The sequence below is a fragment of the Vigna unguiculata genome, chromosome 1 (assembly GCF_004118075.2).
Source record: "Vigna unguiculata cultivar IT97K-499-35 chromosome 1, ASM411807v1, whole genome shotgun sequence".
NCBI lineage: Eukaryota > Viridiplantae > Streptophyta > Magnoliopsida > Fabales > Fabaceae > Vigna > Vigna unguiculata.
In genome coordinates, this window is record NC_040279.1 from 23,853,042 (window position 1) to 23,876,498 (window position 23,457).

The 23,457-nt window shown below is 31.6% G+C and overlaps 1 protein-coding gene across 1 annotated transcript; it reads right to left on the reverse strand.

Annotated features, from left to right (window-relative positions):
• Positions 1 to 6,878: 6,878 nt before the first annotated feature.
• LOC114196026 (calcium load-activated calcium channel-like) lies at positions 6,879 to 10,457 on the reverse strand. The gene is made up of 3 exons (XM_028086520.1): positions 10,305 to 10,457; positions 9,467 to 9,511; positions 6,879 to 7,780 (listed from the first exon to the last, which is right to left on the reverse strand). Exon 3 carries the CDS (start codon positions 7,697 to 7,699, stop codon positions 7,130 to 7,132), a length of 570 nt encoding a protein of 189 aa, XP_027942321.1. The 5' UTR covers positions 7,700 to 7,780; positions 9,467 to 9,511; positions 10,305 to 10,457; the 3' UTR covers positions 6,879 to 7,129.
• Positions 10,458 to 23,457: the final 13,000 nt, after the last annotated feature.

Consider the following 23,457-nt stretch of genomic DNA (forward strand, 5'->3'; position numbering starts at 1 on the left):
ATAATGGTGGGCTTGAGAGTGAGCTTGAAGATTTAAAGGGCCACATCATTCAAGAACACATAAACGGGTTCATTAAGGGTTTGCGGCAGACGGCCTTTTTCTGCAAGGAGATGTACGTGTCTGATGCTAGATATGATGTTAATAAAGACGTGGTGGATGACCATCTGGTGAATGAACTAGACTCAAGCCCGGAAGAGGAGGCTGACAAGGTGGCGGCTACCGATGATGCAAATCCTGTGGATGACAGGACCGTGGTGGTGGAAGTGCATGTGGATCCGACTGTTTAGGATTATGTTTAAATTTTGATTCGTATTCGGCCTAAGTCTGTAATAACTTGCACAATTATTTTTCTTTTGAATAATCGTTTTATACCTTTATGGTGTTATAATTTGATGAATGCTATGTCATGCTTACCACATTGTGATGTCGTTAGTTCCTGTTTTACTTTGATTATAGGCGCGCCACTTACGACTTTATGATTATGTTTGCGTTAATTGTGATTATTCAATATGTTCGACCAGACCGCTTACTTTGGTAAGTGGCGAGGTTTTTTTAAGAAAATAATTTAATGAGTAAGTGTTCGATCCAAACCACCTACTTTGGTAAGTGGTGGGGTACTTAAGAAAATAATTCATTTAGTAAGTGTTCGGCCCAGACCGCTTACTTTGGTAAGTGGTGGGGAACTTAAGAAAATAATTCATTTGGTAAGTGTTCGAATCAGGCCGCTTACTTTGGTAAGTGGTGGGGAACTTAAGAAAATAACTCATTTGGTAAGTGTTCGACCTAGGCCGCTTCCTTTGCCAAGTATTGGGGAACTTAAGAAAATAACTCATTTGGTAAGTGTTCGACCTAGGCCGCTTACTTTGGTAAGTGGTGGGAAACTTAAGAAAATAACTCATTTGGTAAGTGTTCGACCCAGGCGACTTACTTTGATAAGTGGTGGGAAACTTAAGAAAATAACTCATTTGAGAGAGTGTTCGACCCAAGCCGCTTACTTTGGTAAGTGGTGGGGAACTTAAGAAAATAACTCATTTGGTAAGTATTAAACCTAGGCCGCATACTTTGGTAAATGGTGGGGAACTTAAGAAAATAACTCATTTGAGAGAGTGTTCGACCCAGGCCACTTACTTTGGTAAGTGGTAGGGAACTTAAGAAATTAACACATTTGCTAAGTGTTTGACCTAGACCGTTTACTTTGATAAGTTGTGGGGAATTTAAGAAGATAATTTAATGAGTAGGTGTTCGGCCTAGGCCGCTTATTTTAGTAAGTGATGGTAAACTTAAGAAGAATGTATCTGACCAACAAATATATGAAGAACCCTTGTTTTTATTCATAACGTTTGGGGTGCCTCGTTAAAAACTCCCCGGCCAACACCTTCCTTAGGAAAAAAATGTCAGGTGAGGAAAAAGAGTACACCCAAGGTCACAAGTTGTTTGTGGTTATTACATTGGCGATTTTAACTAAAGTAGAACTTGAGGTGAGATACCTTCCACATGTTCGGTATCTCTTCTCCTGATAATTGCTCTAACTTGTACGTACCTCCCCCTGAATCTTCTCGTATTCTATACGATCCTTCCAGATTAGCCGAGAATTTGTCATCTTTCTTTCTTGCGCCACTAGCCATTCTCCATACCAAGTCCCCTTTGACGAAAGTTCATGGACAGAGCTTTGAGTTATATTTTCTCACCGCTCTTTGTTTTACTGCCATGTTTCTGATCTGTACTTTTTCTCGAAATTCTGTTAGTAACTTTAGGCTGACACATAGATTCTGTTGGTTTTTGTCATAGTTGTATACTTGTCTTCGTAAGGATGGTTCCCTGATCTCGACTAGTATCATCGCTTCCGCCCCATATACTAAACTGAAGGGGGATTCATTGGTAGCGAACTGTGGGGTACATCTGTAGGCTCACAATACTTCAAACAACTCCTCCAACCATCTACCTTTTGATCCATCTAGTCTTTTGCGCAACTTAACTAATATAACTTTATTGGTGGCTTCCACTTGTCTGTTGGTTTGTGGATGTTCCACTGAGCTAGTGATATATTTGATCCACAGGCCGGTATAGAATTTGGCGAGTTTTTATCTATGAACGGTCGTCCATTGTTAGTTATGATAGTGTGCAGCACCCCATACCGGCATATTATATTCTTCCATACGAATTGTTGGACCTGTTGTGTTGTGATTATGGCTAGTGGTTTAGCCTCTATCCATTTTGTTCTATCCACTTTGTGAAGTAATCAATTATTACAATGAGGAACTTGACTTGCCCCTTATCGGGGGGTAAACGGTCCCAAAATATCCATCCCTCACTTTGCGAATGGCCACGGGGAAAGTATGGAGTGCAACTGTTCTTGTTTCAAGTGAATGAGGTTGCCATGTTTCTGACATGGTATATTTCTTGATGAAGGCATGACAATCTGCTTCCATGGTTGGCCAGAAGTAGCTAACTTTGAGTATTCTGGTCGTCATGATTCGTGATCCCGAGTGGTATTCGCATATCCCTTCATGGATTTTCCTGATTAAGTAATCTGTTTGTTCCCTCGTAATGCACTTTAGTAGGGGTTCTCTGTATCCACGTTTGTTTAAAGTGTCGCCAACCATTGTGTATCGTGCTGCTTTGGATGGCCATCCCTTGTCGGCGTTTGCTAGGGGGTTTCCGGTTTTTAGATATTGGATGTAGGGAGTCATCCAATTGTCGACCTTGTCTATGTTTAGGCATATGTTTGTTGTTGAGGACGCTGCTAGCGCCTGTTGTAGGTGGGACTTGTGTCATTCTTTATGCTTTGTACTTGCCAGTTTGGACAAGGTGTCTGCTTGCATATTATCCCATCTTGGTATATGTTGTATCTTTACTTCATCGAAGCCGGATTTCATGATGTTGCGCATCAGGTGGTAGTATTGGAACAGAGTTGCATCTTTAATCTAAAATTCATCATTGAGGTGGCCCGCTGTTAATTTGGAGTCTATTTTACATGTCAACGCGTGTACTCCGACTTCTCGTGCTAGGGATAGGCCGACCAGAATGACTTTGTATTCGACTTGATTGTTGGAGGTTTTGAAAGCAAAGTGTAAGGATTTTTCGATGAGTATATATGGTTTGGGCCTTCTAGAACAATGCCAACGCCTGCTCCTTTTGGGTTAGAGGAACCATCAACATACAATGTCCATTTTTCCTCTTCCAGGGTGTGTTGAAGGTCATTGACGAAGTTGAGTAGGCATTAGGCTTTGATTGGGTCGTGTGGTTCATAGCGGATATTAAATTTGGATAGTTTACGGCCTAAGACGACATTCGTCCGGCTAGATCGGGTTTCTGTAGGATCTTTTGAATGGGGTAGTCTGTTTTGACGAAAATCTGGTGATTCTAGAAGTAGGGACGGAGCTATCTTGTTGCATTTACCAAAGACAAGGCTAGTTTTTCCACCATATGATATCTAGTTTTCGAGTCTTGTAAAGATCGACTAACAAAGTATACTAGTTACTGAACACCAGTCGACTCCTGGACCAAGGCGGCACTAACTGTATGGTTAGTGGCTGTGATGTATACTAGTAATGGGAGGCCTATGTTTGGTTTGCGAAAAATTGGAGAGGATGTCAGTGTGGTTTTAAGGTTCTGGAAAATGCGCTCACCATCTTTGCTCCAAGAGAACTTCGCAGATTTTTTGAGGAATTAGATGATGGGTTGGGTTTCATCCGCTAACTTTGGTAAGAATCTGGATATAGCAGTGAGGCAACCCATTAAGCGTTGTACATCTTTGACATTGGTTGGGCTGCGCATTTTGAATATGGCCTTGCATTTCTCAGGGTCTGCCTCGATTCCTCATTGTATTAGCATTAAGCCTAAAAATTTTCTGCTATCTACATTGAAAACGCATTTTTCCGGGTTAAGTCTGAGGTTATACTTTCGTAGTGCGGAAAATGCTTCGAACAGGTCCTTTGAATGTTACAGGTGGTTAGGGGATTTGACAACCATGCCATCTACGTACACTTCGACACACTTGCCCATCAGGTGGCTAAACACTTTATCCATTAACCTCTGATAGGTAGTGCCTGTGTTTTTGAGTCCTAAGGGCATGACTCTATAGAAATAGTTGGCGTCTTTAGTTATCAATGTAGTTTTGATCATGTTAGACGGAGTCATAGGTATTTGATTGTATCCGGAGTAGGTGTCTAGGAAGCTAAGCACTTTGTTTCCGGTTGCACCGTCTACCAACCTATCAATGCTAAGTAGAGGATATGCATCTTTAGGGCATGCCTTATTTAGGTCCGTGTAGTCAAGACACATCTGCCATTTGTCGCTAGCTTTCTTGATAAGGACAACATTTGCCAACCAGGTCGTGTAGTGGGCTTTAGCGATGAATCTGGCATCTAGTAATTTTTTGGCTCCTACTTTTACTACTAGCCTTCATTCCTCTCCCAACTCTCTCTTCTTTTAGGAGACGTACCTAGCTTCCTTGTGGATGGATAGTTTGTGAACGGCAACTTGAGGATCAACGCCGAGCAAGTCTGCAACTGACCAGGCGAACAAGTCAATGTTATCTTGTAGCGTAGGTATGATTACGTCATGGTCGTCCCGTTGCAAGCCCACGCCTAGTTTAAGGATTCTTCCAGGTGATAGCTCCAAGACTTTTGTATCTTCTACTGGCTCGATGTGTGAATTGCACCTTATTCTGAGGTCTAGATCTTCACCAGATAAAGTTAAGTCTGAACCGGGTTGTCGTTCAATATTATGGGTTGTGAGAGTGGGCTCCCGAGGTCTCAAACTTGCAATGTAGCATTTGTGCGCGAGTCGTTGGTCACCATGGATGGTGATGATGTAGCTGGAGGAGGACGGAAACTTCATCGCTAAGTTGGGTGGGGAGACCACCGCTCCCAAGGTGTTAAGGGAAGGTCGTCCTAGAAGGACGTTGTAGGATGCGGGTGCCTCAACAACCAAGAAACGGACGGGGATGGTTTTTGTTTGGTGTCATTTGCGGAATACGGCATGAAGATCGATATACCCACGCATGGATACTTTTTTCCCCAAAAAACCATATATGGGCTCGTCGTAGGGTACCATAGTTGTGACAGGGAGTTGATGTTCCTGGTAGGTCGTCCAATACAGGATGTCTACTAAGCTCCTTTGGTCTATAAGGACTTTCTTGACCGTGAAGTTCTCGAGCTCTATGGTGATGACCATGGGGTCGTCCTGCTATTGGTGGACGCCATGAAAATCAATGTCAGTGAAAGTTATGGGCGGTATCCTCCGTCTATGGCGTGAGAGGGTGATGTGGTTAATGGACTAGATGCTACGTAGGTGTTTTTTCCTAGCGGATAAGGTGGGGCCTCCTCCCACGAACTCGCCAGATATGGCTTAAAGCAAGCATATCGCAATTGGTCCTCCAAGTTCAACAACACCTCATTTCCTTTGTTTTAATCAGTCTAACAATGATTACACTCTATTCACAAACGAAAGTAATTGCACCTTTATAGTTATTCTTGTATATGTTGATGATATCATTATTAGTAGTCCTAACCTCAGTTATTAATAATGTTAAACTCATATTTCATGAACATTTCAAATTAAAAGACTTAGGAGCTTTAAAGTTTTTGTTGGAGTGGAATTTTCAAGTCTCAAGCGAGTATTTTCAAGTGTCAACAACATTACATTGTATCCCTTCTATATCCCTGGTTTCACGTGATGGAAAAGAGAAGAAATCGCGTTAAGGGAAAAGAGTAAGTGATCGCTGACAATGACTCTAGCTTTGACTAGTTGCCAGAGGCAACCTTAGTTGACGATGGTGGAGACAAAGATGTTCGGTGGTTGGTCCTGGCGCCACTCCTTTGTTGATTTCACGTGACGGAGGATGAACAGAAAGCCTTGCGTATGAAGAGGGTGAAGAACGGAATAGTTTCGACATCAACAGCAACCATGGCACATTCGAGTTCGCTACCATGGTGACTTTTCCTGTTTCTACACACAATGGAAGGGTAGAAGTAGGAATGTCAAAAAAATTTGTACCCGCGGGTATCCGCAGATAAAATCCGCAACAGGTAAAAATGGATGTTGAAAATGGATACCCTGGGTATCGGGTACGAGTATTTTTTATACCCGCTTGTTAACGGGACGGGTACGAGTATCATAGTATCTGTACCCGTGGATACCCGTACTTATTATACTCTATTTAAATTAAAAGAATTAAAACATTAACACATTATTTATTTGTAAATTGTCATTCAACACTATTTAAATGGGTCATTTTCACTATGTTTGAAAATTATAAATGTTATGTATTGTATTTTTATTTGAATTTATGGTTAAAATTTGTTATTAAATATTGAAATTTTCTTTTATAAATATCCGCGGGTACCCGTGGATATTAAAAAAATATACGAGTACCCGCATTACGGATACTCACATGGATATGTATATGAATACAGGACGAATATCCACCCTACCCGCCCTATTGACATCCACAAGTAAAAGAAGCCCTTTGTCTCTCTCTATTTTGATGAAAAAGGAGAAGCTTTGTTTGAGAAGCCCTAGTCTCTCTTTTCTTTCATGAAAAAAACCAATATTTAAAACGCAACCACCGAGAAGGTGGGTTTCAAAATTTAAATTTTTAATTTAAAAAAAAAAACAAGTGTCACATATGTGTCAGTACACATATCATGACATGGATGCTATACTGGAACACCTTAAAAAATAAGAAACAAAATCAATACTTAAAAAAAAAAAAAATAGGAACCGGTGCTTAAGTTTCGACCATGAATTATTTCTAATTTTACATAATACCTAACAGACAAAAACATATTTTTTAGTGAAAAGAGCGACAAAGACAGGAATAAAGTTAAGCAACGTACATCAGCTTCATCCATTCAACCAAACATAACCACTAATTGAAGAAAATCCCCTTTCTGTAGTGACATAAATGGAGAGAGTTTTATTGCACTAAAAATAAACAAAAACTCAAGAAACTCACATCGAAAAACTAAAGTTGACTGTTTTAAGTATCACTAATACCAATTAAAATCATTCTGGCACCCTACGAGAAACAAATCAAATATAAATTATTCAAGTTATGTAGTTTCATATTATCTTCGACCTAGAAACAACAGAGACAACAAGTTCGGATAGAGGTTAAGCCCAATCAACTGGTCTTTGGATCAGGCATGGGAAAGAGGCCAGCACTTGCACCTCTGGGCGGTGCAAAACCCAAGAACTTCTGCAAATTTGTTCTGATGCTAATGGAACACAAGAAGTACAGAAATGCCATGGAACAATCAGTGGGATCATTACCCTGCAATCCTCGATGGCTCATCTTCATAATAAGCCCAAAAGGTTTGAAGGGCAATTTGGCAACTACCTTGCCTTCGAAGAGTGAATTCAGCAATCCAAAGACTACAAAGAGAACCAGAGCCACAACACCCCCAGACTTGAACTTGAAGAGAGACAGATCACGACTCGATTCTTTGAGGCTTGTCTCAACACGATCAATCTTTTTGGTCTTGGACTTCTTGATGTTGATTTTATTGCTGTCTGTCTTCATGGTCTCAAGTTTCTTGGAGGCCTTGTCAATGGAGGACCGAAGATTTTTGTAAGAATTGGTCCGATAGATAAGAACCCAAGAGATAGCCTCACAAACAATAGCTGTGCAGAAGGAGATACCAACTACAGTGAGGCCATCAGAGTACTTGAAATCTGAGAAAGGATATGCCATTGGAAGACTTTAACCAAAAATCTACGCCAAAATGGGAAGACCAACTCGGATCTTGATGAGAAATGTTAAAACGTCCAAATCCTGTATTAAAAAAAAAAAAAACAAACAAACATTTAATCACACCCTATACGAACTCCTCAATAAAATAACAGAGCAACAAATAGGACAAATTACATTCACCTTCCCCAAAGAAATGTTTAAATTACACTCTCCCTCCTCTTTTGAAAAAAACATTTCTGTATACTATTGAGATTATTTAGATTATGCTAACGTTTGTTTTAGTTTAAACAAGCCACTTAAGAGATTTCCTCTATCTCCGTACTCGGTATCAAAAGCAGATATAGCCTTGAAATTTGATAATAGGATATTTAAAATTATCTAGAGGTAGTGTTGTTAAATATCAAAGTTGTCCAACACCATGACGAGTTGAGGTTGACAATGCGTGAGATGAGTTATAGATTCTTATACCATGTCAAATTCCATCTTAGAATCAATTGGCACTAAGCAACACGCCCTCCACATATGTCTATCAAATCAAACAAGCCTATAAAAATAGGCAATTACTGAGATGAGTTACAGACTTCGGTACCATGTCAAATTTCATCTAAAAACCAATTAAGCTAAGTTGTTCAACAGATATATATAAGTCGCACTCCAAGAATTGAGGCCAATGTGAGACTTCCCAACAAACTTAATATATTGGTTTGAAATTGGAACAGCTATCGTCCATCAACACCACAAACCAAAAAAAAAGACAAACTCATAAATATATATCCTTTGTCAAGAGAAAATAAAGCAGGTGAAGCAATACCAATTATCTCCAAATTACTATATACTCTTCAGCATAGATTAACTTGACCCTGATTTATGTCAATATTTGTTTTATGTTTGAACCAGGATTAATTGCACCTTTTGTATAAAATGTGTGTAAATCTGGTCCCCCAAAGTTGTTTACAAGCCAATTGTGCACCTTTTCTTTCATCTAAAAGACACAATTTAAAATTTTATAATTATATATTTGGGATTTAATGATGGATTAGGGATATGAAATCATTTTAGAAGTTTAGATGCAAGAAATTTAGTAAAAAATCTATAAGATATGGAGGATTTGTATCATGTGATACGTTAGAAGAAGAAGAAGTAGAAATAAAGTTTCCTATTTTATTTGGGGTGAAATATGATTTTTTGGTTGGTGAATTAAATTTGAAGGTTTAAGAGAATTTAATTGATTAAATTGTACGGTTTTAGTGTAAAACATTGACAATTTGATAGTTTTAGGTAGAAAAATTCTGTGGACGGACCAAATTAGCTTGATTTGAAAAATAGTGCGACTTAATTAGCTCATAAAAATTTATGAGACCAACAAGAAATATCACCAAAGAGCTAGCCTAACAAGCTCAGGATTCTTACAATCCATGGGCTCATTATAGAACTTAAAAAGACTAAAAGTGCAGAAACAAAAAGCTAAAACGAAACAAAATTCTTTGAAAATAAGATCCAAAGAACTTATCCATAGACAGCTACTTTTATCAAATTTTCAAAACTGTTCAACAAAACAGAGAGCTAACAAACAAATGTGTCCTATGTAACAAGGACCAACAGTGAATTGGGACTTGGTCTTTACTACCTTTCAGTCAAAATTAATCTATTAATCAATTAAATTCTCAATTAAAATTGGGTTTTCTAAGACACTAATCAATTAAATTCTACATCTATTAATCAAGAAAAAACATCAGCGCTCTACAACAAGAACAGGGGTTGTTATACCTGACCAAGTAGCTTCCCTTCAAGTATGAGGTTTCAGTATGAATCCTGCAAATTCAGAAGAAGGAAAAAAAGCAAACTGATGTGAGGTTACATCATATAGCAGCAACAAACATTATTATATTATACAATCCAAAACAAAATAGATCACACCACAATTCAGTGTAACCAGATTCCCAGAATCAAATCCATCAATTTCAATGAAAAAAGTCAACGAACTTTAGCGTTCTGAGAGTAAATTCATTCTTCAATACAAAGAAATCAGTAGCAAAACAAACTAACACATTATTTAGGTGATAATTGAAATCTCATTTTAAGAATACAAATTCCTCGATTAATAAAAAAGTAAGAAATGTCATACACAGTCAAAATAACAACACAGCAGTTATAAAATAATAAATGCCTTATCCCCTACTTCATTAATTAGTAGAGAAATCAAATCCTGTGCTACCCTTTTGAGCTCAATGAAAAATCCCAACTCTTTAACAGTACAGTAAAATTTACCTCTACTGTTTATCAAGATAGTATAATGAGCAAACATTCGCAGACAAAGGAGAGATTTCAAAGTTATAAGATATCGTACAACTCCATAAACGAACCATAAAATAACAAAATTTGAAGAAAAAAATAATGAATTGTTTCTTTTTTTTCTAATATCGCCGTCCAAATCAACAACAGATCCGTAGTGAACCAACAGAAACCAACCACAGAAAGAAGAAAAATCGCTCATTTTCTGAAACGCGGTTTCTTAAATAGATCCAAATTAAACAGTCACAGCACTCAGTGTTTTGTTGTTGGATCTGCTATTTGCGCGTAAATTCGAATTTAACCTCTCTTTTACCTGTCTAATGGCGGAGGTGTCGGTCTGAAAGTCGCACACGGTTGCAGGGTTCTCAGTGGTGGCGCTTCTCTTTCCGCTCCCTTCTTCCTTGTAAAATCAAATAAAATTAAATTATAATGTCACTCTCAGAGGTCACTGGGTGTATACCCAATTCATCCCGATATATATTTATTTCTGCATATATATCTTATATCTTCTTTAATTTAAAAGTACAACTAATTTTTAAAATTTAAGCAATAATTTATTCTTACTTATATTTAATTATTCTGTAAGTAAAATAATTTAAATATGTTTTTATATATAAATGTAAAATGTTAATATCACGGAAGACACTACCGATCTTTTGATGATTTGAAATAATATCTTATTTGAAAATTTTATTTTGGTGTAGATATTTGTGTTAATTAAATAACTGAAATTTAGGACTTTGCTAACTAATTTATCTGATCTCTCTAAAAAGTTAAATGATTTCTAAAATAACAAGGAAACATATGTGTTATATGTTTGTTTATTATTTTATAATAAAACAAATAATTAAATTATAATTATAAAAAAATATAAATAATTTTTATAATTTAATTATAAGTACTTTTTATATATTTTGTAAATATATTTTATTTAATTAATTTAAAAAATTGTTACATTCAAGAAAAATAAATTAAATTAAAAAAACGGATTAATTGAAGAAAAAAAAATGTAGACATGGAAAAGGGAAAATCCCTTTTGTTAAATATTTTTAAAAAAATATTATTTTACAAAATAATAATTTCATTTTTAAATGTAAATTTCGACAAAAAACAATGTATAGTTCATATTTTATCTGAGAAATGAATCATAATAAGTGTGTACTATAATTTTGAAAAAATATAATTAGATATGATAATAAACAGTTAATAACCCCGATCTCTATAATAAATGTTATTATATGTAACGTTAAAATTTAACTCCAACCTCAAGATCTGGGTCTCTGAAGTGATAATCCTTTTTACTCTTTTATTAAAATAATAATAAATAATTAATATAATATAATATTAGCTAATAAATTTATTAATAACAAATAAATTCAGCACGGTTTCTTCTAATCTATTTCCAATCAACTACTTCTCTTATTTTATTTTTTTTAATTACTTTTTATCCTATTATTCATCCTCTTCTTTATCCTCTCTAAACAAAACATTAATATAATGTTTCTAAACAAAATAATGTTAATCCTTAAAGTTAAATCAAGTCGAATACAAAGAATAAAATAATTGTCTTTTGGAACTTTTATCTTCTTCTATTTGATTTAAATTTAATATAATATAATGCATTCATATTTCTTAATTTCTACATTCTATATATTGTAATTTTTTACAATATAGATTTATTATAAGTTAAATGAGTATTTGTGTGATTATTTAGTACAATACATAGGACCCTTCCCCTGTAAGAAGTATTACACTAGATGAACCGATCCATTTTATTTCAAATTATAATATTAAATAGAAAAGAATTTATTATTGTATATGTTGTTATCTTTGGTGGAGTGTTTCATATGTGTTCTTTATTGCTACCGAAGTGTTTCTAGTTAGTGTTTGCTTTTTTAACAAAAGTTAATAAAAACATATATCATCTTGATTGATAAAGTGTTAAAAGAGCTTAGATTATCTTTGGTTAAGAGTTGATAGATATATATCTATTATTAATAAAGGAGGATTCACAATTTGAAAAAGCTTTTCAAGATAATAATAAAAAATAAGAGTACGCACCTTTATTAAGACTCTCGCATTTGTCTTACAAATTGAAAGTGTATTCATTCTTCAAGAGTGAATTTACAATAGGCACACAAATTATTTATAGTATGAATGTCATGACCAAAGAGATGATGGAAGAGTTTGGTTACAACCAATATGAACACTAAACAAATTATAAGTGTGACACAAATTTAGTTAAACTAATGATCCCACAAAACTATGTTTAACACTTAATTAGTTTTTAATCTTCATAAACACATGGATTATTTCATAAATTAAGGGAAGACACATGGGTTTTGTTACAAAAAGTACATGAGTACCTATGCTTTAAGGAAGAAGCATGTCAAATAGTCACAACTCTCACATGCACTTGAAAGTGACATGTGAAAGTTAGAAACTCTTCATATGACTTCTAAACTTTCTCATATTCATCTCATAATACTTGTGTGTCTCTTGAAAAATATTCCCTTAAACACTTGGAATATTGTATAATATAAGAGACTACCAAATTTAAATGTCTCTTTATTTCTTCTTCCATTATCTTGACTTTAAATGTCTCTATGAGGCACTGATACTTTAATTCGGATTATGTATCCGTATTCGACACGAATCTCTTTCCGATAATTTAGGATATTTCACTGATACTTATCAATAAAGTATTTAATCTTTAAAGTAGTAATACTTTTATGATGACAATAATTTATAATTTTTTATGTTGAAAGCTTTAATACATATGATATTAATTTGGATTCACAAAATAACAATCATATATTTATCATGTTTTTAAGAATTATTGTACACTTTTTAATATGCATATATAACATATAATATTCTATTATTTTCAAAATAAATGTATTAGTATCGAATATGTGTAGTATCTGATACACGTATCGTATTTGTGCATCATATTTGCCTCATGTGAATCTTTCTTAGAATCTTTTCTTGATTTCTTCTTCTTATTTTTTCTACCCATGCTTCTTGTATTTTTTTATTTGTCTTCTTTATCTTCTTCTTCAATAAGTCCTTCCCTATTCCTATTTATGTTATGTATTGCTTTATTTATTAAGTGTTAGACTTTAGATCATCTAATTAATATAAATAGTGTGTCATATTTGTAAAGCTTTCACTTTTTGAATATATCTATTAGCAACAAGCATTTTCTTTCCTCTCCTTTGAAAATTATACTTGTATCTTAACAACCTTATTTGTTGTAGCAAAAATACTCAAAAAAGTCAAATGTAGCCCGATGAAAATGAATACTTCCGTTTTTTTATCTCGAGAGATATAAAGGGGATATCTAAGAGTAATTGTGTACTCATTGTAAGCCATAAATGGTATAAAATATACTATAAAACATATTTAACTGTTGAACCCTTTAACCTTTGTAAAGGAGAATCAAACGTGGTTGAGTGTTAGGCTAAACTAGTATAAAAATAAAATGTCTTATTGATTCATTTATTATCTTTGTACAAGCTCCAACTATCTCTCAATTTGGTTGTGAAAATTGTTTTGAAATCATTTTCTAGTAGATGGTCATTCCCATTCAATCAATTAACCATTCATTTTGTGAAAATTGTTTAGTCTTTATTTAACTCCTTTCTAGAGCTTTTTTTCACCTTAAAAGAATTTTGTTGGAAGAATATCCTTAGTTTGATTTTTGAATGAACTATCAAAATATGTGAATTATTAATGGTTAGTTAAAAGTGAATTATTAATCTTGACTTATTTTATTGGTGTTGTTTTGGATTTAGATAACTATAATTAAACTAAGAATAGGTTTATTTTAGGTAAAGTGTTTATTGGAAATAGTTTGGGAAGTTGTAAATCTCCTAAGTTTTTTGTTCAATTAGATTTCTTGTTTGTTGAAACTTGAATATCACTTTCAAGTAACATGTAGGTTGTTGAAGCAATATTCAAGTTGTGGGATTTAGTGACGTAATAGAGCACAATCGATTAAGTCTATTTGGTTGCTTAAGCAATGAGATTCATGATGCATATTTTGTGCACATTGTCGCAATCTGAATTGTGACGGGACGGCGAACCAAAAAGAGAAACGAGTTTGAAAAGAGATTTTGGAGTCACCACCATAGTTTATTTTGGAAAACTATAGAAAACCATGAAGATAAAGCAAGTTTGCGAAAAACCAAATTTAGGTTTGGGAATCGATTGCATAGGAAAGGTGTTAGCACCCTACAACGCTCGCCCGAGGGTGGTACCTTTAATTAAACATGCAGACGAAAAAAGTTAATCGATGTTGGAAGAGAACGTGAGAGTCTGGTGGGTGTAGATGCAGGGGAGGATGCTCTATGGAGAGGAGAATGAAATGTGGGACGTTGGAGGGGAAGAATGTAGATGAATGGTTGATGATGAAGTTGATGTTTAAGTTGTTTCCCAACACTCACTCAAGCAATACCAACATTGCAATAGCAACATTAGAACAACATGTTCATTCAAGCATTCAACAACACTCAATAAGCCCCCACACACATCAGATCAAGATCATGCTCATGCAAGTACTTAAGGCTCACAACACTTACCTCTCGGAGCTCCCTTATGTTGCTGCTCACTCACTTCTTTTTGTCTTTGATTTTCCTTCTCTTGTATCTCTCCTTCTGGATGTGTATTTGTAATCTTATATGGTCTAGTACTTTGAGAACTCGTGCAAGGAAGTTACGTGTTTCTCTTTTTTTATTACTGTGTTATGAATCCCATTTTCTTCTTTGATTTTGGCTTTATTTTCTCCACACTAAAAAATAGTCTCTGCTGGAATTGTGTGAGGTTCCTTGCTGCTATTATCATGCCATCTTTTCCTATTTCGTGCATATCCTGTTTGAACTTTTGCCAATGATCAAAAGCATGAGGCAGGTTACCTTCCAATCACTCCACAAGAGTTGCGTTGCAATGGCTGCCATGGGTGCAATAGTGATATAGATACTCAAACATTTCCTTTTCCATGCCAAGAATCAAAAGCGGGCAAAACATGAAAATTTTACCATTTTTTCTTGCACGAAGGAGGAAAAGATAGCAAGAGGAGCTACTGCAAATTCGTTGACTTTCATTTCTCTCTTTTTCATATATATATATATATATATATATATATATATATATATATATATATATATATATATATATATATATATATTAAAAAGGATAAAACAAAATGGAATAAAAAAAATAAAATAAGATTACAATAAAAATAAAAATAAAATAAAATAAAATAAGATAAGATAAAGAATAAAAATAAAAATAAAGATAAAATGAAAATAAAATAAGATAAAATAAAATTAAAGTTAAAATAAAATAGAAATACATATCCATACTCAAATCAATGTTAACTTGTTTTTTTGTATTTTTTTCCTCTTCTTCTCAATTATTTTTTAAGTCAATTTTGGATATCGATACACTTCTTTATAGTTGTACTATAATTGAAAACTCGTTCCATATGCTTTATTTTGAGTTTTTTGTTCAATTGATTTTAGTAGTAATAAATTAGATTCAATGTACATATTTGCCTTAATTTTATATTTTTAGATAAGTTGACATTTGCTTATTGTTTTAGCATAACTTTTTTTGTATATGATATTTTTAGCTGATTTATTTGCATTCGATCTTACAATAAAAATGCACATATGGTTTGTTGGATTTGAATTTCTATGCTATTTTCTAAGATTTTAAGAAGTTGAGGTAGATTTTTTGAATTGTTTTTTAAGGAACTTGTATGGATTCAATTATCCTTATTTTGGTTTTAACTTTTGTGAATGAGCCTCTGGACCTAATTATAACTCATATTTAGGTTCATGTTTATTTTATATTCCAAAACCTATATATACATAAGTAACACCCCATTTTGTAAGTGTCTAAAATCTATAATTATACACATTACATAATTAAAATAAAATTGTATTCCTCTTTTATTGAAAATTTCAATTACAAACAAATTTTATTGAAAAAAAAAATCTATGATTATAAATTTATCCGAATCATCACTCATTTATTTACCGTGTATAGTTATGATTTTCACTCTTTCTTAAAATCCTATATATTCTTTATGAGATTTTAGGTAGTCTTCTAATAACCATAAAATGTTTAGATATATTTTTTCTTATCTTTTTGTTTCTAATTTTGAGAAAATCTTTTAACTAAAAATAGTAACAAACCTTTATATTTTATATTAACATTTTAAATAATTATTCACTAAATCTTATTTCTTAGAAAATCTTTAAAAATAAAATGAACCTTCAAATTATAACTAACAAAGTTTTATCTGTTGCTCAAAGTATTAAACCATATTTTTCATAATTATTATAATTTTTATAATATCGTTATATATATATATATATATATATATATATATATTTTTTTTTTTTTTGACGAACCTTGTTGTCCGTGAGGATCACGACCTCCAAAATTTTTAATTTTTTTAAATATATATAATATATAATATTAATAAAATAAAATTAGATATTTTTATCTTTTTATAAAATATAATATTTTATTTTAATAAATAATAAAATGTAAAATTAAATATAATAAATATTAATAAAATTTATTGAGATATTTTTTATGTCTCTTTCATCTTTTAAGTTTATCATATATTGTATTCATCTTTCACTTTGTGTTTTATTGTGTTCTTGATAAAAAAAAAAAATTAAACATAAATTTATTCTTTCTACTCTCATATGCTCTCTTCCGTTTTTTGAAGATAAAAAACGCAATTCTCTCTTCATTTTAGTTTAATAGTTAGTATTTTTTTCATCTCATCAGTTTTTTTGTATGAAAATAGAAAGGAAAGTTATGTATTATATATTTTTTCATAATCATTTTTTAATTGTAATTTGATTATCATATTTTTTATTGATAATAATTTTTTTTAAGAGATATAATGGAAAATACCGAGAATATATAAACAAGACAAATATACTTCTTCACATATCTTCAAACATGATACTAAGGATCAAATTGTTAAACTAGAGTAATCCTTTCTTAATATTCAAAGAAATAAAGGGATGAAGATTCATATTAATTTTTTGGAATTTATTTCCAAAAAAAAGTTCTTAAATATGGGAATATAATAAAAGATATGAAATTATAAAAGCTTATTTAAAATAGGTAAATACAACTTTAAGCCTATAATTATTATAAATTTTTCTAAGTGAAAACAAGAAAGAGATTTTAATATTAAATTATATATACTTTTATTATATTAAATTATATATACTTTTATTATATATATATATATATATATATATATATATATATATATATATATATATCATTCGTGTACTTTTTTACTCAAGAAAAGTCCAAACCTATAAAATATCATAATCTCAAAATCAACTTCAAAGTAACAATAACATTAATTAACACACTACAATAAGCATTATAACCAAATCCACTTCAAAATAACAATCAAATTAGTATAAACATAAAAATATACAAAGTAAAGAAAATAATGACATAACAATTATTACAAAAAAAAATTAAGAACCCAAATAACTTCCAAATTGAAATTACATAAAAGCATTATTGTTTACAAAATTAGCAAAAGTTCTGAGAATCCTAAAATGAAGACATGTGCTTCAAATAGCACATAAAATCATATAACAAAGTAACACATGCACGTAAAGACCTCAACACTTATAGTATAACAGTTAAAGGTAAAAATTAAAAATAAACTCCTTAAGTAAACAACACTTAAAACCATTAAACAAAAGTAAGTGTAAATAAAGTTCTCAACATGAACGGGATACAACTAAAATAGGCAATAATAACTCTTTCAAACCTTGAAAGCAAATATTCAACTCAATGTACTTGATCTCAAACTATTACTTATTCATTCAAAGGAACTTGCACCTAATATTCTTTCTAACAAAAAACATTGCCACAGATTTCCTGATCCAAAGTAAGAACTATAATCAAAGAAGTAAAAAAGCATGTTAAAAGCATATCTATTTACCACTTTTCAATTAAATTAAATCATAACCATATAACTGACGTTTGAAACACATCTCAAACAAAGTTACAAAATAATATAACCACACAAAACAAATTTATTTAGAGAATACAATAGGTATAAATAGGGATGTCAAAAAAATGCACATATGCGGGTACTCGTGTATAAAACTCGCAATTGGTAGAAAATGAATATTGTAAATGGATATCCGTTGATAACGGGTACAAGTATTTTTTTTTTAAACCCGCATGTTGGGACGATTATGAGTATCATAGTATCCGTACCTGTAGATACTCGTACCCGCTAAACTCTAATTTAAATTTAAAAAAACATGATTAAAATATTAACATATTGATCTTGAATGGGTTATATTTAAAATACAATCTTCCTCTCTTTGTAATCTATCATTCAACATTATTTAAATGAGTTATTTGAACTTTGCTTGAAATATATAATAGTGATGTATTGTATTTTATTTGAATTTGTAGGTAAAATATGTTGTTAATATTTTTAATTTTTTTTTGTAAATACATGTGGGTACTCGTAGATATTTGAGGATATTAAAAAAATATGTGGATATTCGTATAACGAATACCCATACAGATATGAAACAGATATGAGGCGGATATTTATCTAGCAGGTAGGATACGTACGGAAAAACTACTACTTGTATCCTATCCGTCTCGTTGACATCCCTAAATATAAACCCCTCATACATACTTGTTTTGAAATCATTTACAAATGTATATTGTCTTACATAAATTTGAAAATCTTACCTCTTGATTCAGTTTTGCATTTTAAAGATATTATTCTTACTATCCTTATTTTGCTTAAGGAAAGTCCAGACCTAAAATATTACAAACCCAAAATCAACTTCAAAGTAACAATGACGTTAGCATGGTATAATAAGTACTATAACCAAATTCACCTCAAAATAACAATAAAATTAATACAAATGTAAAAATATACAGAGTAAAGGAAACATAATAACATATTAATGACCACAACTAAAGTAAGAACCACATTAGCACCAAAATTAAATTATATGCATTACTATTTACAAAACTAGAAAATATTATTAGAATCCGGAAATGAGAATACGTACTTCAAGCAACACATAAAAAATATAACAAAACCAACACATGCACATAAAAATCTTAGTACACATATTATAAGGATTAAGAGTAAAAAATCAACATCTTAAAGTTAATCAATGCTTAAAACCATAAAACATAAGCAAGACATGTAGATAAAGTTCTCAACATGAATGGGATATCAACTAAAATAGACAATATCAACCATTCTAAACCATGGAAGCAAATATTCAAGTCAATGTACTTAATCTCAAACTATTACCTCTTCATTCAAAGGAATTTGCATCTAATTTCTTTTTGACAAAAAAAAACAATGTCACGGATCTCATGATACAATGCAAGAACAACAATCAAAGAAGTAAAAAAAGACCAACAACTTAGAAGCATATTTACTTACCATTTGTTCAATATGAAACCATAGGATACAAAAGTATGAAACACTGTATTTATATCTATAGAAGAAGAATGAAAAACCCCTTAAAAATTGAAGAAGAATAAATTAAAACATAACATAAATTTAATAAACAAAAGGTTAAACAAAAAGTGCTAACTTTTGTTAATCGATAACCATTTTCTTGTTATGTGCTCATCAAATTAAAACCCCCCTAAAAACTGAAGAAACATCAAATGAAAATCTCCCTAAAAACTGAAGAAGAACAAATTAAAGCATGAAATAAATTAATAAAAAAAATGTTACGTTATGTTCAATCAAGAATAAAAAATAGGACACCGAAGAAAAAAAAATAGGATTACAAACCAAAAAAAATGTAAAGTTTACCTTTTAACATTAACACAATTCCAACAATGCCAACAGTGATCACCGAAGAAGGCAAAGAACAATGGAGAACCACAAAATTAGTTAAGAAAAAATAGGTTTACGAAATAAAAAAAAAAGAAAAACATAAATCTTACCTTTTAAAAATAGAAAAAAAAAATCATTACAATGAAGAAGAAGAAAAAGAACATCCAAAAGCACCTAAGAAGTACCCCAAAATAAATCAACAAAAGAAGAAGAATCACAATTCTTCAAAATTGAAAACTAAAGAAGAACAAATAAAACCAAAAATAAATTTCATGAACAATAGATTAAACAAAAAATGTTACCTTTCTTCAACCGAACACTATTTTCCTTCATCTGTGATAATCAAATATGAACATTGATTACGTGCAAAGAACACCAAAAAAGCTATACAGAAGAAAGCAACACCAAGCCTAATAACCCTAAATAAAAGGAACAATAATCTACTACTGCACATGAAGCCTTTTTATGAGTCTCAATCATGCACAATGTTCATGTGTAGAGTGTATTGATGTTATAGTTTGTCATATAAATATTCTGACTCTATTAAGTATTAGACTTGTGTAGAGAAAAATATTAAGGGTGAGAGTTGATGGAGGTCTTCATTAGTAGATTTGACACTCATGATAAAATTTACTAATAAGTGATTTACCCGGTTATATTACTTGGAACGGAAGGTGACCCTATCATGAGATGGATATAAATCTTGAGAGGTAAGGGAAGTATAACACCGTAGAGTCTCAATTTCTAATCAATACAGGACCTTTATGATTGTAACATTTATTGGTATGTAGTATGAATTTGATGTGTGTACAATAATTCTATGCATGGTATTTTATTATAGACATAACGAAGAACTATAAGTATAATCTTAGTAAGTGTAGCTTAGCCTTACTTTTTATGTCGGTGTAGTGTTGTTATTTTTCTGATATGATTGTGTTATTCATATGAATAACGGAGGATGCAAGAGTTGTTAGGGGGTAAGAGTGATGTTACCAAAGGACATCTTGTGATCTTGTAAAGATAAATATAAGGAAATATGATTGTACCAGTCTAAATATTTTTCTTGAATTTTGAAATAGTATTTGAAAAACTTTTACATTTGAAAGATTGTACATATTTATATATTTTTCTATGATCATGTGTTTTTGATAACTTAATGGAGAGACCTGTTTACTATAATTATTGCTAAAAACTGGGTTGTTGCACATTTCAATAACACCCAGCTATAAAACAATTATAACATAAGCTTTAAAGTTCAACGTTCCTTCCTATAACATATTATATTTTATCATCATCATCATAATATGATTTATGACATATATATATGGAAGAGAAGAGACAGTTTTCAAACAACTAAAATATTTAATTATTATAAAAAGAAAAAAAAAATGAACAAGTCAAACTACGATGAATTGGTCCAATGTTTTTTTAAGTCAAATAAACCCTTAAGAGGTTACGGGATTGAACATTCAAATGTGGACTGCCACTCAAAAAAAATGTTGGAATGTTGAACGAGCACGTGCTGCAATTTGTTGGTAGTTGTGAGCTTATCTTCGCCATTTCCCGTCCATAAATCACAAAAATAAAATATGATAACATGATTGTGATTGGTTACAGGTTTCGATATTTCAGTACTTTGTAAAGCATGCCTGTTCCAACTTCAAAGAGTTTCAAGCCATCGATTTACACAAAAAATAGATATACGGTGGTGATGCATCACCTGCAACTTATTGATTGGGTTACTGTCTATACCTTTCTCCTTCGCAAATTTATCCATAAATGTAAACTATATCATGGTTGTATAAACTTTTCTTAACTATATTTTAGAAGGAAAAGAGAAAATAATAAAATAATTTTTTTATAAAATGAACTTAATTTATATGTAAACTAATTCATAATTTTTTTTGTATATATAATTTTTTTTATTGTTAACTTATAAACTCATTTTAACTGATTAAATAATACTTTTTGTAAAGAAAATTTATAACGAAATTTATTGAAATATATTTTATTTTTCAAAATTATATCTCCCTTAATCAGCGAGCAGCTTTTTTTTTTATAATCACCATATTTAGATTCTTTTGACTCTTGGATGAGTGTAAAAACCATATATTAATATTTTAAACACGGCATTCTCAAACATGCATATGATGTGATAACACCATTCATAATTTAATGTCTTGGTTGTGTCGTAGTTCCACGCCATTTAATACTACTTGCTTTTCTGTACTTAAAAAAGATTGCAATGGGTGTACAGTGATTTTTAAATTATTTCACCACCATTATACTTCTATTTCATTACAAAAAAGTGTGTTTAAATAACTAACTTGCTTGAGAATGAGATCAAAGTGTACCGCCCACTACATTAACCCTAGCATGGCTTGTAGAAACTAGGAAATGAGGTTGCTGTTCGGAAGTGTGGAGCATTGGTGGTGATTGCATGCTAGTGTCACATGTAAAAAAAAAAAAAACTCCTAAATAATAATTAATTTTAGTGATTAATAATTATTAATAATTATAGTGACAAATTTATATACTAATTTCAAAACTAAAAATTATTAACTATTAAAATAATCACTATTATAAATAAAAAATTATAATTAGTTGTTAAATTGGTCTTTAAAATTAACCATCAATGTTTCGACCACAAAATGAATTAGTTTCTAAATTAGTCTTTAATTAATTAGTGACCAATTATAATTTTTTATTCATAATAGTGACTATTTTAGTCACCAATAATTTTAAATTTTATAAATTGGTATCTAAATTTGTCATTATAATGACTAGTTATTTTTTGTTTCTAAAATTGATTTCTAATTAAAGATTTTTGTAGTGTTTATGTTGCTTTGTCATATGATTTGCCTAAGCAAATTGTGGTGGAAAGGCCATAATTTGTGTTTATTGATCATGTGAAATATGAGAAATTGCCTATATTTTGTCTAAATTATAGAATGAATTGTCATAATCTATATAATTGTAGATGGTTACAATATGATGTCAGTGTTATTTCTGGTGGGAAGAAAACAATTGGTGCAAAAATGCAAAAATGCAACAACGTTATTGTCCTAAGGTGGTTGGTGCACAAATAAGACTAAAGGCTCTTTAGATAAAGTGGTAGAGCCCATGGTGAATCTTGTGGTGGATCGTATGATGAAGTTTGTGGTTCAATATTTTATAGTGCAATCTATTGTGGTACAACCTATTGCTTTAGCCAATGGTGGTTAATCATGATAATGTTTGTGTTGTGAATGAATATTCTCTTGTTAATAATCTTGATAATGGTGTGCTAGTGGAATCTGATTCCTTGATTGATATGCCTTCTTTGGAGAATGTCGCTCTCATTGTCAATATTTTGTAGGATTTACAATAATTAGATTCAACTTATAGTAGTTCAACGAAAATTCATAATCCTTTGATGTTTAATGGTGCTCATTTTGTGAAGGAATTGAAAATAGCTTCTAGATGAGTTAATATGCTTGATGAGCATGAAAATTCTAATACTAAAGAGAATGATGTGGTAGTTCAAACTAAAAGAAAACATAGTACGTATGCCAAATTAAGTTAATATTAA

Coding starts and splice junctions, on each gene's coding strand:
- LOC114196026 (XM_028086520.1), bottom strand. CDS start 7,699: ATGGCATATCCTTTCTCAGATTTCAAGTACTCTGATGGCCTCACTGTA.